Source organism: Argiope bruennichi, chromosome X1 (genome assembly GCF_947563725.1).
Source record: "Argiope bruennichi chromosome X1, qqArgBrue1.1, whole genome shotgun sequence".
Taxonomy (NCBI): Eukaryota; Metazoa; Arthropoda; class Arachnida; order Araneae; family Araneidae; genus Argiope; species Argiope bruennichi.
The window spans coordinates 9946139-9966781 of record NC_079162.1 but is presented as its reverse complement, the minus strand read 5'-3'; the positions used below and the strand labels follow the sequence as shown (position 1 = coordinate 9966781).

General features: G+C 30.0%; 1 protein-coding gene across 1 annotated transcript in view; it reads right to left on the bottom strand.

Annotated features, from left to right (window-relative positions):
- The window catches only part of LOC129958679 (glutamate receptor 1-like), a 120080-nt gene that overhangs the window by 10927 nt on the left and 88510 nt on the right, over positions 1-20643 (bottom strand). The window contains exons 11-13 of the mRNA XM_056071322.1: positions 9398-9596; positions 6697-6947; positions 5324-5432 (exon numbers count right to left, since the gene is read on the bottom strand). Coding sequence (XP_055927297.1) covers positions 5324-5432; positions 6697-6947; positions 9398-9596 — 559 coding nt within the window. The remainder of the gene's footprint in view (positions 1-5323; positions 5433-6696; positions 6948-9397; positions 9597-20643) is intronic.

Here is a 20643-nt window from a genome sequence, read left to right as displayed (position 1 = left end):
TGAATGCATGACAGTAGAAATCCTAGATTTACTCATAATTCCTAGTTCAGAAATTATAGATACATATAGCCACAAAATGGATTCTCCCTTTTAAAATGAACATTTCTTTTTTTGAACTGAAGTTGACAAAACAGTTTAAATGCATTGTATATCATTTTGTAACATATTCTTCAATTACTTTTTTCAAGCATTCATTTTTGTACCATTGCAGCACACTACATATTGTTTGACATCTAAGTAGCGCTTTAATATCCTAAGCGCTTTAATATCCAGGAGATTTATCCCTAGATTTAAAAGATCTGTTTTTCTTTTCTAATAAGTTCAAATCGATTTTATCTCTTTTACAGGTATTTGAATGCTTCGTTATACTTTGTACAAAAAATTAACTGATCACTAGAAATCCCTCATTTTTGCAATCTTATAAACGTGTGGCACTAGGACAGGGGTGGCGAACTTTTATGGATCAACGTGCCATTTTTTCTAAAGAAATGTTTAATGAGGTAGAGACGTGCCGTCAAATAAGTTTTACTCATGATTATTGTTAAAATAATAAAACTAAATACTAACAACTCAAAACTCTTTATTTACTACGAAAAATACACTTTGCACTGTATAGAAGTAAAGGTTTTAGTTATACGAGTAATTAAAATTAAAGTAACGTTAGTGTGACTTCTTTGGTTGCAGATTAGATGAAAAATAACCTATATTAGGATTGTAAGATGGTACTTTTAGCAGAATGCATGTTGAATTGGTGTCATCTACCAAACGGTTTCTAAGAGAGTCTTTAATGCATCTCTGACAATAATGATTCACAGGCATAGGTGGATGAAAATATGGTTAAAATAGCATGAGCCAGCTTCTCAAAGCTGTTAAATGTTTCTGGAACCGAATTCCATATTTCCAAAATTTCGTTACTGGTATTTTTACTTATATTGTTTGTTAATCTATTTGTTTCAATCAATTCCAACTTTTTCCTTGTTTCACTAAATTTTTGAATCTATATGGACTGGAAATCAATCAGTTGCATTTCAAATTCATTAATTTCCAGCTATTAGAATTGAGACTAATTCAATTTATCAAATCAAGTCACATCAAGGTATATAATAAACTTGAGCGTTTCCGATAATTCTTTGAACTGAGAACATCTCGCTGAAAATTCCTTGATTGAAGAATCAATTACAGAAATAAATTCCGGCAGTCCGGCGCCTAAAACACGAAATAGGTAATTGTTTTATTCTGTAAAAACATAAATTTTGAGAGCCTCATAATATACAACAACTGTAAGTATTGTTCAATTTCCCCCTCATTTTGCAGAAACAGTCTGATTTCTTCCAAGCAGTCAACAAATCTTTGAAATACGTTCCCGCGGCTCAACCAGCGAACATTATTATACATTAGTAAGCCATTATACACCAAGTTGACTTCATCTCCAAAGCCTCAATTAAAGTCTTTTTGCTTACTTCACAGCTATTCCATTATTATTACTTTCGCTTATTTAAAGCCTACGTTGAGGTCGCTTATTTAAAGGCTACGTACTATATGAGGTTATTTTTGTGATTAACTCCTTTATATTATCAAGAAATGTTAAATCACTTTTAGAACACAAGGCTTGTTGGTGAATAATGCAGTGGAATTCAAGAATCGAATGCCCTACGTCTGTTTGAATTAAACTAATGAAAACATTTTTTTGCCCACCATATTTAAAGCACAATCAATTACTGAAACAATTCTTTTCAAATCAATTTCTTTCTCAGCAAGCGAATTTTTAACAGTCGTACAAATATATGTGTTTTTAAAAAAAATAGAATGGGAAATTTTAAATGGAAGGGGAACACGCGTTTGTTCGTAATACTTCATAGTGAACTTTGACATTTTGAACTAAAATGCAAATCATTTTGTTCGGCGGCGTGCCCAAAATATTATGTCGCGTGCCATTAATGGCACGCGTGCCACTGGTACGCCATCTCTGCACTAGGACATTTATATAGTAAAATTATTTTTTCCGATTTTATATATAAAAGATTACTTCAAACAGCTGTGGAGATTTTAAAAGTTTCTATATTTCGAAATAAAAAAAAAATTGTCTTCCATTTTTATGATAGATAATAAAACGTTTCTAAAAGCTAAAAAAGTTGGGAATCTATTTGCTTGGAATTTACAATGTGGTGCTGAAAACTTTGCAGCAGTCTTTCCAATTCTTCACAAGGGCATTCTTTAGCTTTTTAGTCAAAGGAGGCCTTGGTTGAATTCCTACACTTTTTCCTAGTGCAATTTACTCATGATATATTCCATGTGTGTTGAACTTGAGTCTCCAATCTAGATACGTTACTCTAAAAGCCAGACTCTGACAAAAATATCTATGAGACACCGAGTGCTATCGCCCATTTAAAAGAACGCATTGTAAAGAATTAACGATGGCTCCAGCAAACGACAAAAAATACTCCTACCCTGAACATTCTTCCCATCATATTACCATTTCAAATTATATACAAGTCTGCACGTCTAACTGCACTTTTCGCTCTAAAACATTTTGCCCACCGTCTCCAGTATTGTGACCACATAAAATTGGAATTACTTCTCATATCGCATTCGCTCCAAATAAAAATACAAAGACTTTTTGGCTTTATTAGAATTATTGAATTTTAAAGAATTATTGGCTCCAAAGATCTTGGAGCCAATAATTCAAGTGATTCTACTCATACATATGTAGAGCACGGTTTGGTTCGCATACTTCAATGAATTTTACTTTATGAATGGAGAAATGGGGAAAAGAAAATTGCAAAAAAATTATTAGTTTAAATTTTGACCACTAGATGTAACTTTTCATACAATGTTTAATGGCCGTTATGCAAATTAGAAATGTTTGAAAATACCAGTAGTCATTGCCATGCAATCACTTAATTCTGAAGATCCACTCTGCTTGATTGTGAGTTAGCTGTGCTTCCAATTAGAGGACTGAAATGATTTCAAATATATGGAAGAAACCGCTTGCTCTCATTGAAAGAGCATCCAATTCCCAATATTCTTCGACAAGTATTCGCATGGTGTCACGTGATTTGTTTCTCACTTGATCCACTGCCCGAAAGGTTCTGCGATCCATTTGAAGCAGCATCCATACAATGTCCACGTAATGTGATAACTGCACCCTCAAAACCTGGAACAACGGACTGATTATCCTTAACGGTTTCTGACCATAATAACCGTTAACAGCGCATGGTCGTGGCGCATCGTTTGTGTTAGTCTCATTTTACCTTAGACTGAGCAGTGGATACTCAAAATTGTGCATATTGTCTGCCCTTCCTAACGTAGCGCGTGAGTAGCCGTTGAATTCTGATTACATTATTTTATGGTGAGATTTTGCTGTTGACCTCGTTTTCTTTGATTAGAACAGCTCCTGAAATGTGTTTCAACGCAGGCGCTGCTAGTGTAGACTTTTAAGGTAGCAAGTTATTTCTGCCTTACAAAACATGAATATTTAGGGACTTCATTCAACACCCATATTGTCTGACAAGCGAAGGAATTGCTTCGTGCCCACTTTAAAAATGATCAGGTCATTTCGAGATATTTTCTGGTTGTTTGGCCTCCTCTCTCTCACCCTATTTGAATCAATGTGATTTCTGGTTGTAGAAATTCTTGAAATATATATGGACAAAGCATAGGACTCTGCCTGAGTTGAAAGAAAGAATAACATGTCATGTTGCTGCAATTAAGAAACTCTTTGCTCCTCTGTTGAAGACTCGTCAACATGAGATTGATGTAAATAGAATGCAACTATTAATTTTTATTGCAGATTTTTCCCCATAGTCCAAATAAAATAAATACCATGTTTCCACAAAATAAATCATCCAGAACTTTCTCTACATAAGTATGAGTAGGGACTTATAACCTTACTTGACTTATAACCAACTTGTATATGCAAAAAAACTGACGATAATTTGTATCCCCAGCTGCTATTTGTCATATTCATATTCCGAGTTTCATTTCACATTATTGTATTTTGCAATTAAAAGAACGTAAACGAGAAGTCAACGTGCATATAACTATGCCTATGGAGGTGATTTTGAATATTTTATGCAACATTCTTGTGTTTTAGAATAATTTATGACAGAAGTATTTTCTTTTCTTTTTCGACAGGTTATAGGCACAAATAGTCTTCGCCTCTTGTTATTGTGCATAGTAAAGCGCTTCTCTTTTAACTTCTAGCAGCTTCTTCGACACATGTAACGAATGGGCGGGTTAATATTGTGGTTTAAAGTTGTGAATCCCCCTTTAAAATATAAGTTTTGATAAAAATTGTAATCAATGCTCTCATTCAATTCAATCCTTTTTGTTAAATTTGGATAGAAATGATCCTAAAAATGATAGTATCACAACATTTTTTTGTCCCAAATAAGACAGCAATTTTAGCGATACGTTAATTTTTGGAAAGCAAAGAAAATGGGAACGACACCACTAAACATGTAACCCGTTTATATATTTGACAAGTTTTAATAAAATAATGTCGTTTATTAGATTATTTTCAACTCCTTCTCTTACTTTTTGTTTGCTTTTTCGAAATAGAATCTTCAACTTACTTGTGGCACTTCAAATCTTTTTTTTTAAAAAATCTTTAAAAAATCTTTGAACTACAGGAATTTAATGACAACATGCAGTTAAATTTTTAAGTGTTTCTTTTTAAGACTACTTTATTGTACGTACACTGCCTAGAATAGAACTTAAGGGACATTTTTAACACTATGGAACTGGTTTCAAAGTAAGCAAATTTCACTTTTAAGAAAGACATTTCTCTTTTACTTTATAATGTATTCCTTTCTAATAGATCAACTATATAACTAAGTATTGCTTCTAATAAATCATGTCATAGAAACATCGGTCGATATTCTTTTATAAAAAGTATTCCGAAAAAACTAATGTTGCACTATTTAAAGTAAGTGGATTAAAATTTGATTTTATGAATAATATAATAAAAACTTTAGTTAACTTATATGATATTTTAATGCATTAGCAGAGAATCTAATTTTTTTTCTTCTAGAGGTATGAAATTTTTATTATCTATTTTTAAAGGAGGACAAACGGTCAAAGTTCACTCATTACAAATGACGTGTCACTGATTAAAAATGAGTAGTTTTTTAATAGCTTAGCAGTACCTTTGTAAATGTAAGCCTTTTCAGTTTAATACTATATGTCATTTAGCTAAATATGATTCCATACTTTGAGACTTCATCATAAATTTAAGAAAAGCAGCAAACTGAAATTTATTTGACAGACTCGAATTGACTAAAGAAACCGGAAAGTAAATGATTAATCATTAAAAAATGATTACCTTAGCTTCTCCATTTTTGCATTCACTTCTATCATACCACCATTTGTTTTCCAGTCGGGCCAGATCTCCATTTTCTAGCATCGTCAAAACGGCTAGATTTAGTCTGTCTCTAAAATAAAGCAAGATTCCTGAATTGTCTATCGCATAGCTACTGTTCATTAATATGGATAATAGTTTAATTAAGGGTATATAATGAATTGATACAGTGTACTAAAAAATCCCATCAAAGATCCGATTCTTATTTTATTTGTACATTACATTGCTCTTGTCCTTCTAGTTATTGCATAAAAATATCAAAATATATTTGATATTTCATAAATTTTTAGATTTTTACTTAAAAAGGCAAATAAACATATCTTCAAGTGAAAACTTTAAATTACTTTTTCTTTACTTCCTAGTTTGTTTTTATTTTATTTTTATGCTTTAAAATTATCAAAGCTTTTATCCTTTTTACAAGAGAAGTATTTAATTGTTGTATATATATTTCATTACGTATAAAATAAAACACTCCATTCAGTGAGCATTAAATTGTTCCATTTTTTATGCAATAAAAAATGCTGCTAAATATCATTTTAGTAAAAATAATCTTTTAAATGAACTATATTTCCTAGATTTCTTAACCAATCATGTGTAATTTTACATTGAAAAAAAACTTTAGAAATTTTGAAAAACTGAAAAATGATTTTTTACAAAATTTAATCATCAACTAAAAGGATTTCAAAATAATTTTTTGTAAAGGCACTCTAATTTATTTGTAAAAATAAAATATCAATAAATGTTTCATTACAATAATTTAAATGAAAAAGGTAACACGTCTACATTAAAAGAAATGAGAAAAGTTGAAATGCATTCTAAAAGTTATACTTGTAACGCGATTTCGCATTGTATAATTTTTTTTATCTATTTTGTACTCGATTTAGAGGCTGACAACGAATTGCGGAACTAACTTTAATGTTTAAAAGTTACTTAAGTGATTAGTTTTTAAGCATTCGATGAATCTGTTGTTTTGTATGTATTTTGAGTAAAAGAAATGCATCAACAAAAGATAAAAAATAGGCAGATATGTTAGCAGGAAGCATTTCATAACTGATTTCAAAACTACATTATTTGTTACATTCAGCTTCACACAGAATAATAATTATAATAGACTGATTACTTCAGATATTACAGGTACGTTTTAAATATTTAAATGTCTTATTCTTATTAATAAACTTTAGTAAAATTTGCAGATTCAAGTCCTTGAATCAAAAAGATTTTGCATGCAAAGAATATTTAAAATATATTATATTTTAAAACAAAGGTTTTACAAAAGCTAAATATCAATTCTGAAAGGGTTTCGTTATGCTTAAAATACGAATGACTTCAAAGTCTACCTGAGATTTGACCCTATTGGGGTTGCAACTCCATATCCTTTCGCATCCAAATTTCTTCCAACCTTCATCGTATCACAAGGCTTTCTTTCATTAATGTATTCGTTTTTAGTTGATTCCATCAAAAAGGCATATTTTCCTTTGGATTCTCTCACTCTCTGAATTCCCTCCTCGTATTTTCGAACAAACACATGCTTCCTTGAATTCATGAACTCCCACATGCGGGCATACACCGGAATTTTTCCGCTTTGGAGCTTTAAAGAAATAAATCCATTTTTTTTTATACAATGCAGAATTAATTTCTGGCACAGATGAAAATATAAAGTTAGACTGTATTGATGCACTGAAATATTCAAATAAAAATATATCAAAAAATAAATAACTGTGGGCTTAATGTAATAGGTTTTGAGATAGTATGCAGCTTTTAAGAAAACACCTAGTTTCATTTTACTTGTCTTCTGTATCTTTATGGAGTTTCCCAAATAGTCTTAATTTCTTTCGACCTTTTCGCTTTCAAATCCAGAAATAATTTTTATTTCCTATTTTAATTAAAAGATTGCTTTCTGGCGATTAGCAGTTTTTAATTTTTCATATTTTAGATTATATATACTTTATAAAAGAATTTAATTCGATCAGTTTCTCTAAAATTTCAAGATAATACTGAGTCTTTAAATATATTTCAGATTCATATTAAGATAAAGTAAAAGCTGTCTAACAAACAAAAAATACATCAATGTTGAAGGGAAAAAGAAAACATAAATCGTGCGATGCTTGCAAAATAATTATAATCAATTTAAAGAATGCCACATTTTTATTTAAATGTTTTAGTTCTCCTCATGCAAATAAAATTGCAATAATGTCAGTATTTTTTAATAGAAGTTTTAGATCAAATCCAAGCTTTTTCCGTTAAGAAATACATTAAGTAAAAAAAAAGTTTTTTAAACCTACATGAATATTGGATTGTAAATCAAATAAAATAGATGATAGAAAATAAGATAAATGAAATTGAATGAATGGGCTATGAAAAAACTAACTATACCGTATGTACTGAAAAGTGTCTCCTCTATTTTCAGAAAAAGGAAAAGTAATATGTTATGTTTGGTCACGTGCAATGTTACTTCATTCCCCCTGGGGTCCTCGTTATTCATCACACTGCCATTGATCAAGAAAAAGAGCTCTGGGAAAAAGCTATGGGAGAAGCTTCTAAATTAGAAATAATCTCTTTCAAACAAGTAAATCGAAAGCAACAAATTCAGATTGTCAAAGAAATGAAAATATACGGAATTTGACTGATTTATATCATTTAGCAAAGTATAAGTGAATGGGCATCATTTTGATCTAAATATATATGCGCTTCGAAGTTTCTTTCATAAAAGTAGGATCAGAGATCTCTCATTTTTACATAATATATGATTTGCAAGGAGCTCAATACAGGCTGTTCCTCACAGAGTGTTCCGTATTTATTATATATTTTCTCAGTAAATTTATTAAATCAAAGGTATAATGCAAGTTGAGAATTCAGTGCATATGATGCTCTCAACCAAGATGTTTTATATTTTGATCAAGATACTTAATACTCTTCACTTTCACGAAATTCCATTATTTATCGTAGCTTCCTTAAAATGTTTTTCAACATAACTTCAGGAATTGTGAAATTTTTTCGGGTATAATTTATTCACAATCGTTTTATGAATTTATTTTTGAATTTTGAGGTAAAATATTTTAAAGTTGCTTTAAATTTGAGGAAAGCCTTATCAACCGTTTCCCCAGTTTTGAAAATGAAAGTTTAATAATTCCTGACTCAATCATTAAAATTATTCATTTGTCTATAAAAAGAAAATATGAAAATGCTCTTCTTTATGTTCTAGGGAAAAGCTGCTTTCATTCCTAATGCAAATAAATAACTGTTTCTCACAAACCTTTTCCTTCCCGATTTATAAAAATGAATAGTGGCTTCAAGAAATTGAAATAAGATTAAAATGCAATGATATTTTTTAAACATTTTTAAATAATAACTCAAAAACAGATGGACTTTAGCTTCGAAAAATAATATCAAAACATTTATTCCATTCACCCTTAGAGAAGACAAAGACTTTCATTTATGTCATTTATTACTACCTCTAAAAATATTGCGACAGAAAAAAACGCATATAAGCTTCTTATTTATTGCATTTTTCTAACATGCTTATTGATTGGTTTTCGAATTAAATTTCATTTAAAATATCAAAAATTTCATAATCATTTTCATAGATCTTTATTTATGTATCGAGAAAAATCTTGTATTCATGTAAAAAAATGTCTATTAAAAATCGGTTGTTACGAAGTTTTAAAAACACTCTATGTGCATGAAACTTTGTGCACAAAATACCTGCACTTCATCTGACAAACAATATATTTTTTTGATTCTAAGTGAAGTAAATCAGGAAGGCTGGATTTAAATGAATGCTAAAACACATATCAAAACTTATTCGTTATTAGAAGAAGGACCAATCTTCAATTTGTTCATCTTGAGTGATTTTGTGGTTTGAATTTTCTAAAATAAATATGACGAGCAAATAAATGGATTCAGCTTGTATTAAAATTTCTTTCTTAAAGTAATTTGATTCTTGCTTTCTTTCTTGTCCCACTATTTTGAAGAAACAAGGTTTAAAACTATCTTTTTTCAGGTCCCCCTGAAACTAATGAGTTGAAAAGCAGCACTTACCCGAAAAAATTCTTGCGTTGAAGAGTGCATGAGAGTTCCATACTCAACTTCTGTTTGTTTTGCTAAATCATCAGCAGAATTTATAGGAGTGACCATTCTCTCTACGGTCAAGAACGCTGCCAAATTAGCAGTATAAGATGAGATTATTATGAGTGTGAAAAACCACCAGACACTTCCGACGATACGACCTGCAATTGACCTACGGAACACACAGTTTCATACAGTATTTCAGAGAAATCATTAGAACACAAAGATTTTTAAAATATTCAAACTATATTCGGCTCACCGTAAATGAGAGCAGAGGAATGATTTTTAAGTCAAAAATAACCTAGTCTCTTTTTAAGTGAGAAGATGCAAATAAAACTGAAAATTAGGGCATTTAAATGTTCCATGGAGAACTAATTCATTTTTTCGTTTTAATTTATATATAGGGTTTAAAATATTTTTTATAAGAAATATGTTATTTAAGAGATATTTAATATGCCACTCATCTTTGGAATTAAGAAATGAATAGAAATCAAATGAAAATTCGCACAATAAAAATGATTAAATATATTAAAAACTTATTTTTGGATTTAAACTACATTGCGCAGTGTTTCAAATTTGCAATACAATCTTTTTTTGTCACTCCTTAAATAATTTAAAACTTGTGTCATTTAATTGTTGGCATGTAAATTTATTTTCTTGCTATATTTTTAGACTAAAAAAGTTTGCGATAAAAATTTTTAATTCAAAATTTTAAAACCTTCAAATAACTAGTATAAATAAAAGATAGTGTCCAAAATTAAAATCTGTTTTTTTTTTTCCTCCGTTTCTTTTACTTAATTATAATACTTTATAAAATTTTTATAGAAAAATTAAATTTCACTCATTCTACAAAAAGTTGTGCTCATTTTTCGCATTTGTACAGCGGAACGAAGAAACGCTGCCAGATAAAAATAATCGTAATAATTTTATTTCAATGTAAATAAGTTATTTTAATTCATTTATGATTAAAAATAGTTTAATTATTCCCAAAGGTCCTTAAAAGTCACAAACATATAATTTTGCCAAAAACAGGCAAGGTTACAATTTATATATATCCTCTGTTAATACTGCTATTCTTTGAAACTAAATTTGCAGATGAAAGTATCATTTCAATATATTATAATCAACTGAATCATATCAGGTATTATTTTCATTGTTTATGAAATAAATCACTCGCTTTTATCTCTACTTCACATTTCAGAAAACGAATTTGTGTACCTGTTGGGAAAAACAGTGTTTCCACTCATTCCATTTATTTCAGAGTTTTATTCTACCACATCTGAATTCAGTTAGAATCCGATTTGCATCAATCAAATATTGGAAGCAGTTTCTGTTTCCACTTTGGTGCGAAATTGATTTATAAACTTATTGAAGAAAATAAATAGACACATCTATTTAAATATTTTTTTTTCATTCACAAATATAAAAATAATTAGCATTTCACATTTAAATTCAGAAACCAGATAATTGTTGGTATTCATTTCTTTTAATTTTAGAATTAAAGTAAATGGTTTTCTATATTGGAAGAAAATCACAATATATGCATGTTGTTACAATGTTATACTTTTCATTACTTCGTATAGATTAAAATATATCCCGAAAAATCTATTTTTGAACGTATGCCCTTTCAGAATTTTGAAGTCCTTTAATAGTTATCACTATGGTCACATACTTACCAAAAAAATTAATCAAGTAGAAAATTATTTAAATCTCCCGGAGTCGACTTAAAATCTGAATTACTTGGTCAAAAACAAGGATTTTCATTTAAAAAAAACATAAGAGAAAACATAAAGTTTAAAATATTAATTATTAGCAAAGAAATTATATATGTGTTATGTAAAATTTAGGCAACACGGATATTCGGAGTAAAATTATTAATTTTCTATAAATTAAAAACCTGTTGTTAGTGATTTCAATTTTCAATTCAAATAACATCAGCGATTTTATTTCCAATCTATGCTGCAAAACTACCTTTGAAAACATAAAAAAAGTTCATTTTGTTGGATGTACTCAAGTGTGTATCATGACGCTAACTTGGAGACAATCCAAGAATCTACCTCTTTTTCATGCCATTAGTACAAAAGATTCCATTTCAGTATAGCAGGAGCTCATGTTCTTGCAAGTGCTCTTTTGCAGGATTCAAATGTTGTAAGAATGCTAGAAAATCGGCCTGATGTAATAAATAAATCGTAGATTTTTTGTGAAAGAATGAGATTCCATTAAAATATTAGTTCCAATCACACTTCTGACATAATTGCGCTTTATTTTTGATTGTCGAAAAGATGAAATAATAAGTAAAGAAATTGAAGTGGTAGTAATGTCAGGATAATTGTATAAGAAAAACCAAATTCAGTGTATTTTAGACATGTAACTCCAGAAAGAGGTTTCAGAAAAACGAAGTAAAAATTTATAAAAGAAAGTTACATTCATGAGAAAAGTATATAAGTTTTTGATTGTGATATTGCAAAAAATACTTCCTCTGATGGATCAATTTCATTGCCCGAACATTCTTTGAACCCCTCAATCAAAGCAGTTGTTTGTTTGATTCATTAAAATTCTTTGACTCTTACAGTTGCCCGTAATGGTACAGCTTCAATTAATAGTACAAAAAGACTGTTTAAGAAGTTGTCAGTCATTGAATACAATGAAACAAACAGCATATTTCAAGGGGCTGATTTCAGTGAGTTGAGCCCAGACCAGAAAGACCTCTGAGTTAGACTGGATAGCAGGTGAATGACCTAAAGAGTTGTTAAGCTGAAATCTTGGAAACATGTCTCATGCAAGATGATTAACTATTGCAAATAAAATTTTTATACGTGCATCACTTGATACAACACTGCAATTGAAAAAAGTAAGCTGAGATTATCTTGAAATTTTATATTGCCTCATGTTTCATATAAAAAATTACTCAAGAATTATTTATGCATGGAAAAACTTTCATAAGTTAGTAAAATGTCTCTAGCACTTAGATGAACTAATTAAGATGATGAAGAGTATACAGAGAAAAGCTTTCAAGATACGCCTAGAACATTTCTTTTTGTGGATGTTGTTTGACACCATAAGCCAAAAAAATACAAAAATCTCATCAAACAGCTTAAGAGCCAAGAGAGTCTTCAAACCACCGTAAATTAATTTTGAGGCATAGAATTACATAGATCTTAATAACTAGTTACTAACTAGTATATAACAATTTCTGGTAATTAACGAATAAAAAAGAGTTATACATATAAAGGAGTTAAAAATTCATCTCACAAACAAACAGTAGAAAGAATTGCAAAATAGACTGCAGGAGTTTCTAATCATATTATCATTTCAAATTATGACATGAACAAATTTTTGTTTCTTTTATTGCAATTAGACATATACTTTCAACACCAAAGTTTGATCAAATAAGGTATTAAATAGTACGTTAGTAGAAGAATAATAAAATGTGACAAAAATTAAATTTTTATAATGCCCTCATAGCGAAAATGTGTCAGCGAAAAGAGTATTCTTAGCCTTATTCATCAGGCCATAAAATTTCATGTTTCTTTCTGTCAAAATAGCTGATATATTAAAACGCAAGTTTATTGACATAGACCAATTTTCCATAACTTTAATCGGTGTTTGATTGAGATTTCCGACTCATTTTCAGAGATAAAATACGTATTCCTAAAGATAGGGTAGAATCAGAAAATAGTAATGTATATTGTCACTTCATTAATTAAAAAAAAAATGGTCTTAAGATACAACAGTTGAAGGGCTCAAAAACGTGTACTAAATAAACATCTTTGTTATTTATAAAAAAGCATTATTGTAATAAAACTTGCGCGTCTGCGGTAAATCTTGTAATTTAAAGACACTTTTTTTGAATTCGCCGACTAAGATCTACAGCTGCTTCTAAAGTCAATCCATCCCTTAGCTCAGACATAAAGTCAATTAAAACTAACTGAATATTTCGATAACCATTCAGCATAATCTTGTGCAAAATTGAACTAACCAAAGATTTGCTCATTGATTCCACACATTCTTAGAAAATCGTCAGTGGCAATTTGTCCTAGCAAGTTCTTCCTAGATGGCAAAAATCTAAAATTGTCGCTTGTGTGAAGAATGGATTTTTGCTGTTTCAAAAGAGACAGTTAGATATTTATATAATATTTCCCTCTCAATTAAAGCAACATTCATATGTAGAAATTGCATTTCTCAGAAAAGGAGAATTTTCTTTCACCTTATATGGAGAACAATAATAAAATTCTAGGTGTCGTTCTTGTAGCTGTATATGTAGTTCTTGTAGCGTATGTAACTGTTGTAAAACCTTGTTTGAAAAACAGTGGTAGCAGTGTGCAAACAGTCAGTCTATGTAGTCTTCGAATACTTTATGGAGTCCAGTTAATATGTTGAAATATTCTCAATATTGTCGGTTTTAGAAAGTTGAGTTCTGAACTTACTTTTGTGCACTTGCATGAGGGTAACATTAAAAAGAAGCCAAAATGTCTAATTCTGTGTCATATGTAGAACGCCTTATCCTTCTCGTTCCTCTCCAAAGAAGTAAGGATCCCATAGTTTGTAATCATTAAACCGTTCTGCAAGCCCTTTTCCTACATGGATGACGGGAATGAAGTTTGCATTCATCTACAAATAGACTGTCCTTTTAATTACATACAATATAAATTGCAAGCATATTCAAAAGCTCCTCGCAACTGAGAAATGTCATTCTCTGAGAAATTGGAAGTGCATTTAAAAAATTTTAATTTCCCGCTTGATATTCCAGTACTTCGCTGACATATTTTAAATCTTCAGTTTCTCAAATTTCACTTCCCTTTTTTATAAAGTCAAAATTGCAGCTGTCGAGCAATGAAAGTGGCTAACATTATACGTGATTTGCAAATTTCTTTCCAATCCTGAAGATGTGATGATGTAGAACTAGACAAACATTTCCATATAGCAGTTTTTATATATTCAATAAATGTCACTTCTAAAGAATGCCTTCATCGTCAATGTATCAGACATGTATTCAGACTTGTGATTAATCCTTCTAAATTTAAAAGTAAGCATATCTATGAAAGCTTTGCAGATCAAATTGTGAAACTTTATGTGTAGAGGAATGGAAACGTCTTACTGACGCTTTTACACTCTGGAAATTGAATCCTTTTAACTTCTTACTATCAATGCTGCTACAACAGAAGCCAAACTGTTTTCATACAGTTGTCACCTTAATTAATTGAAATTTTTTACATAAACTAGGCTCAATAAAACAAAAGCTTGTTTCATTTTGGGGACACCCTGTATGTGGGTGTGTAGATATATAAACTAACTAACAATAGTTAGTAAGTAATTCAATTAATATTTGCTGGAAGAGTAAAACAATTCTACTGATTGCTTTTAAATATATGGGATGACCAATCATTAGAAGCGTATATAAGGTGCGTTTCTATTAGATTTAAAAATATTTGCCAGAAGGAATCTGATTTGTGTGTCGGTGGTGAAGGAGGCGACTTACACATTCACAGCTTATCCTCACCTCCAGGCATAATCCTAAATCACCTAGAGAATCTAGTCAATTCACTTGGAATAAAACTCTCACTACCAAAGCTGATACAAATCTGGACAAAATATATTATGAAATATTTGAACATCCACTATACCTGGTCTATAAATAAAGTACTTTCATACTCTACACATCTATAAATAAAACTGCATAGCAATTTCAACTGGTATTCTTATATTATTACAGATCTTTTATTATTTTTGTAATTCTATGCCATTAAAATTAACTTACTTTGGTGTATTCATCTATATGTTTTGTATGCTTACTTTTTGAACCCAAGAAACTGCACTATTTATTTATTTATTTTTACTATTTTTCTATTTATAATCCGAAAAGATGTTTCCTAACTGGCAACGATTTAATTCCCAATGCAGCTCACATTTATATCAAAAAAAGAAATTAATTCTGTTTTAGTAAAATATTTTTATCGTTGGCAAATCAAATGAGGGTTCGCGACATGGTGACTTTAACCCGAATACGTAATTGTTAACGAGATGAGTAGGAACGAACTGACGAAAAGAATTAAAAGATTAACTTCTGTTTATGATAATTTAAGCAGACATGTTGCCATGTTGTTCGAAGATCCGTAAAATATGAAGACATTTGAAGCAATCTATTTTGAAAATTATTCAACTTTAAATCATTTAAGTACGTGCCCACAGTTCAATATTTTACTTACATAAATACATATCCACAGTCCACAAGACTTCGCTAAACAAAGCTTTAAAAAAAATCATTATATAAAGGACTTTTTGGTGGTAGAATCAGCTGTCATTATCAAACACATTCCGGTATCTGGAAATAAAATAATTGGGAGAAGAGTGTGAAAAGTTAATGCATAGCTTTAATTTAAAAAAAAAGGAACATTGTGGCATTATTAACTGAAACCTTCAGGAATATCGATTCAACAAGGCATCTCACACCTCAATAATTTTACTCAAATTGCTGATGTACCACAAGAGATAGTTTGGGAATATAAATCACAGCATGAAAATGCAACTTTGAGAAATACTTGTTATTGTTGTTTCTAATGGCACTTGTCCACTGACAAGCCCACTGACTTTAAGAAATCATTTGTGAACTAAACCGTGAGAACTTCTCTTGCTTATTCAGTAGCGCCATCTAGGGCCAAGAGAACGACTTAGCTACACACATGTCACAAACCTTTTTACGGAGCGGACTTCATTCATGCATTTCATTCACTCAACCACAGATCGTAATTTAGACCTGAATCAGAGAGCAATCGCTCCTGATCCAGTACCCCCAGGGGTATTACTCTCGACATGGAGGACTTTGTGACCACGACAGATTTATACGCGCGTCAGTCACCACACACGCGGAGAGTCTTCGGCCACGGGAAGTTTTCGGCAACCCAAGGGACGCGAATCCAACGCCCTACCAACCAGGCTATCCCGGCCCTGAGAAATACTTGGTTGATTTATATGATACTTCAGAATGTATACTTCAGAAAAATGTCAACTATGGAAGCAAAAATGTCAGATTTGAATATTTCTATGTTCGATTCTTTTATAGAATCAGGCAGGTGGCATTCTTTTATAGAATCAGGCATTCTTTTATAGAATCACCTTAACGACAGGTGGGTTTCTTTGGAGATATGGACAGATATAACAAGTACTCAAACCAGCAAACGTCTGTGGGAAAGTCGGTGCCTCCCGAGAGAAGCCACAAATATGAAGGTGATCATGAACAGTTTTATTGAAAAAAAAAATGTAAATTTGATTTGTTGGACAAAAAAAATTTTATACAGAGAAACGATCTTTGTGTGTACAACACCATCAGGTAAGAAATTGTAACCATAAATTTTTTTACCGCGTTTTTGGTTAATAAGACACACCATTGTGCGAGCTGAAACTAGCTACAAATCTAAAAAAGCTACATGGCTATTTAAATGATCAATTATGAAATTATTTTCACTGACACTTATCATATATTGCAACTGAGTTTTGAATGTCCATGTTTGCTGAGCTCCCTCGTCTCACACAAGCAACATTTTAGTGATTATTAGAAACCTTTGATGTCACAGCAGTGATTCATGTAGAGCGACCAAGCTAAATGTTGGAGGAAAGCTCTTATAGCCACTCACAATGACTTAAAGCTTATTAGATTGCTCTGTGGAATTTCCGGTTTTTAAGAAGATTCAATTACTACTAAGTGACTCGGAAAACTAATAATGAAGTTTTGAAATGCTTGTTTGTTTGCCTTAAGAGTTAAGAAAACGTAACTGTAAATGTATCGATTTAAACAGAGGACTACGGAGCTCGAAAGTCCACGTTAGAATTTGTGTCCACATAAGGACGTGATCAACTATTCATAAGATCTCACGATCTATCCTTCGTTTTTAAGCTTTAATTTTCCTAATAAATAACTACCAGCTGTGAGGTGAATTAAGAATGGCAGTGATGCATATCTTGAACAGGTAAGCGTATTTTTACGTACACGATTGAATGGATGCTCCCGATATCGAATTAAGAATTCACGATATATGCTTTCGATCTCAGGTTTCTTTTGTATTCTATAAAATTCACTATGAATGGCGTTTAATTTTCCTCATCATTTATTTTAGGCTGATATTTCCTCGAGCAACTAAATATCTTATAAATGTACGATGACCGAAAAGCTAAATAGAGTGCAGAAAAAAAAGAGAGTCACAAAGCTTTATTGAGCTGACGATCATCATTTATAAAAACAAAAAAAAATCATTTTAAAGGTAGTAATGTATACTAAAAAGTGCTGTACCGAAAATGTTCATAAAGAATCGTCTGCATGTTTAAAATTGTATTGTTGTCCTACGCAACAATCTTTTTCTATGTACTGAATATATTCATCATGAAAAGATTACACTCAGTACAAATTTTGATTAATATACCATGATTATATTGGGATATATTTGATATTTTCTGTTAATCTGCCGTTTCCATATGTATATATACAATATTTATATATTTTCTGGACGTCTATATCAGCATTTTTTTAATTATTATTCTTGTGACACTTTCAAAGCCTTTTAAAGTTATAACCTACATTTTAAAATAACTTTGAACATGCAGTAGTAAAATCATGCACCATATGTAATAGTTACAATAAAAATTTCTTGAAGAAATTTGTTTCTTTTCAGCAAAAATATTCAAGAGCGTTGAAAGTTTTGTCGAGTTGCTATTACTCTGAAATTTCAGGTTTTGCTCTATGAAAAAATTAACTATATTCTTTACTATTTGAAACAACTACTAATAAATACTAATTTTGGTGTTGAAGCCATTATCGTACCGGTAGAGAAAAAAGTAAACTGATTTTTATTTATTTATTTGAGTTTTAGTCCGGCATTTCATTATCTGTATATACTAGTAATATTTTCATTGCTTACTATTCATAAATGGACATCAAATGCTACACTACTTCATTTTACGATCGTATTAAAAAAACATGCACATTTGATACATTGTTAAATATAAATAAGTTTTTTTCCGATGTTGTACCGGCAATTTAGTGTTCTGTACAAATATTTTTTGATTGCGAAAATTTTCATTATATGAAGATCCGTATACAGGATATATAAATGTTATAGACGTGAAACAACATAATAATGCTTAAAAGTTTAACAATACATATACGTTTAATATTTGTATCCGTTTTTAATAATTTTAAAATCTTTTCAAAAGTATATAATTACAGTGCCTTAATGCACTTAAAAAGAATTATTTAATAAATCACGAATATTCAACTAATTGAGGTCAAATAAAAAAGGACAACACATATTTTATAAAAATGTCACTCATATTCTTCTTTGTAATTATCAAATCTTCAAAAACTTAAAAATTAATTTTATTCGAAATTTTGTGTAATTTTTTGGTTATAAAATATTTTTACTTGTAAAGAGAAATTCTTGCAACACTTTATTTTTACAGAAATTTATTCATTTCTATATTGAAATATTATTTCAAAATTTTATTTGATAATAATTTGCAGATCATTTAAATATTAAATAAAACATGCATAATTTTATATAACAAATAAAAAGTGATCAACTAAAGTATTAGTCAATACTTCGTCAATCAATAGAATTATTTGTGTGTAAGTAATAAACGTAAAATATCAAAAAATTAATACTAAAAGTGTTTTTCAATTTCTGATTACATACCTTATTGCAATAATTAAATTAAAGCAGATTATGACGGCAGAAATATTGAACACATAAACAAATGTTAATAAATTGAAATAAACATAACTGGCCCTTTTTTGCTACAAGGTATGTTAGGCATTAATTATAAGGAGAAATAATTTGGTCAATATTTTGTAAAATTAAGTAGTTACAATCCTACTAGTGAATAATATTCCTATTTTTAGTAATTTCCTATACTTGTAACAGTCGATGAGTAAAAATTCTAACTTGCCACAAGGACAGAGACCGTCCGCTGCCTTTAGTAAAAAGCAACGTCTGTTAATAAAATAAAATGGCATTGGAAAGCATTTTTTACTTTGCTTTCATATTTTTGCCCCCTGAGATAATTTTTTATGTATATTCCTGAATTACAACAATGTGGAAAAGGATATTTGATTTAAAAAAAGCATGATCAGTTACATTTAAGAGCTTAATAAAATGCTATAGACGTTTTGAAATTTGTGAATGCACCCCTAAATGCATCGTTTTAGAGGTAATATAACGGAAAAACTACTCATTGGAATGAGATGGAATTTTGCAGGGCTCTATAAGAAGCCTTGACTTTCGATTTATGCCTAAATTTAAATAAATTGACATTTACAAATTTTTAAGAACTGATTTTGACATTTTTTCGAATATTAAAACTATTTTTAATGATAAATATGTGGGCAAAATTTGTAGAATATTTTATATTTTCATAATGAAAAGAGTTTAGTTAATAACTATCTTATTTTTACGATATAAATAAATGCCTGCAAGTTTAATTTAACGTTATAAAGACAAAAATTTTGTTAAATTATAATTTCGAAATAAACCTAAGCTAATGAAATTTTCGCTTCAGGGTGAACTTTTTTTCAATTTTCATTTGGAAAATAAATGTTGCTATTTCAAATTTAAAAGTTTGTTCTTATTTCAATATGTAAATGGCCCCTTATGAATTTTTTAATTTAAAAAAAGCTTTTAGAATACGTTAATTCCTTTCGAATCACACTTTTTTTAATGATTTTACTATGAACCATGCCAGAATACAGCGAGGTGGTTCTCTTTTCTTTCCGCGCCTGTAAGAAGGGATTTTTACAATTCAACTACGTCAATGTCTTGTATTCGCAATATGCATGGAAGGTACTTCATGCTTTATATGATATGTTAATAATGCTATGAAAATATATTTTACTATATTATAATATATGAGAGATCTCCTTGTGCGACCTGTTTCGTCCCTACACTGGAAACGTTGCTTTGAGAGAATTATAAATATCTAATCCAGAATTTAACCTGATCTTAATCTAAACCTGATCAACCAAGTAAATAATTCGCTCAGCTGTGGAAGATAGTATTTTCAGCAGCACAAAAATATAATGCAGTCATTGCATAATATTTTGAAATCGCATAATATTATGAAATATTGCATCATATTATTAAATATTATTTTATTATCATATAAAACTTAGAAAACCAAGAAATACCGAAGAATGTACCAAACATTGTATAATATTTAACAATATTTCAAAAATT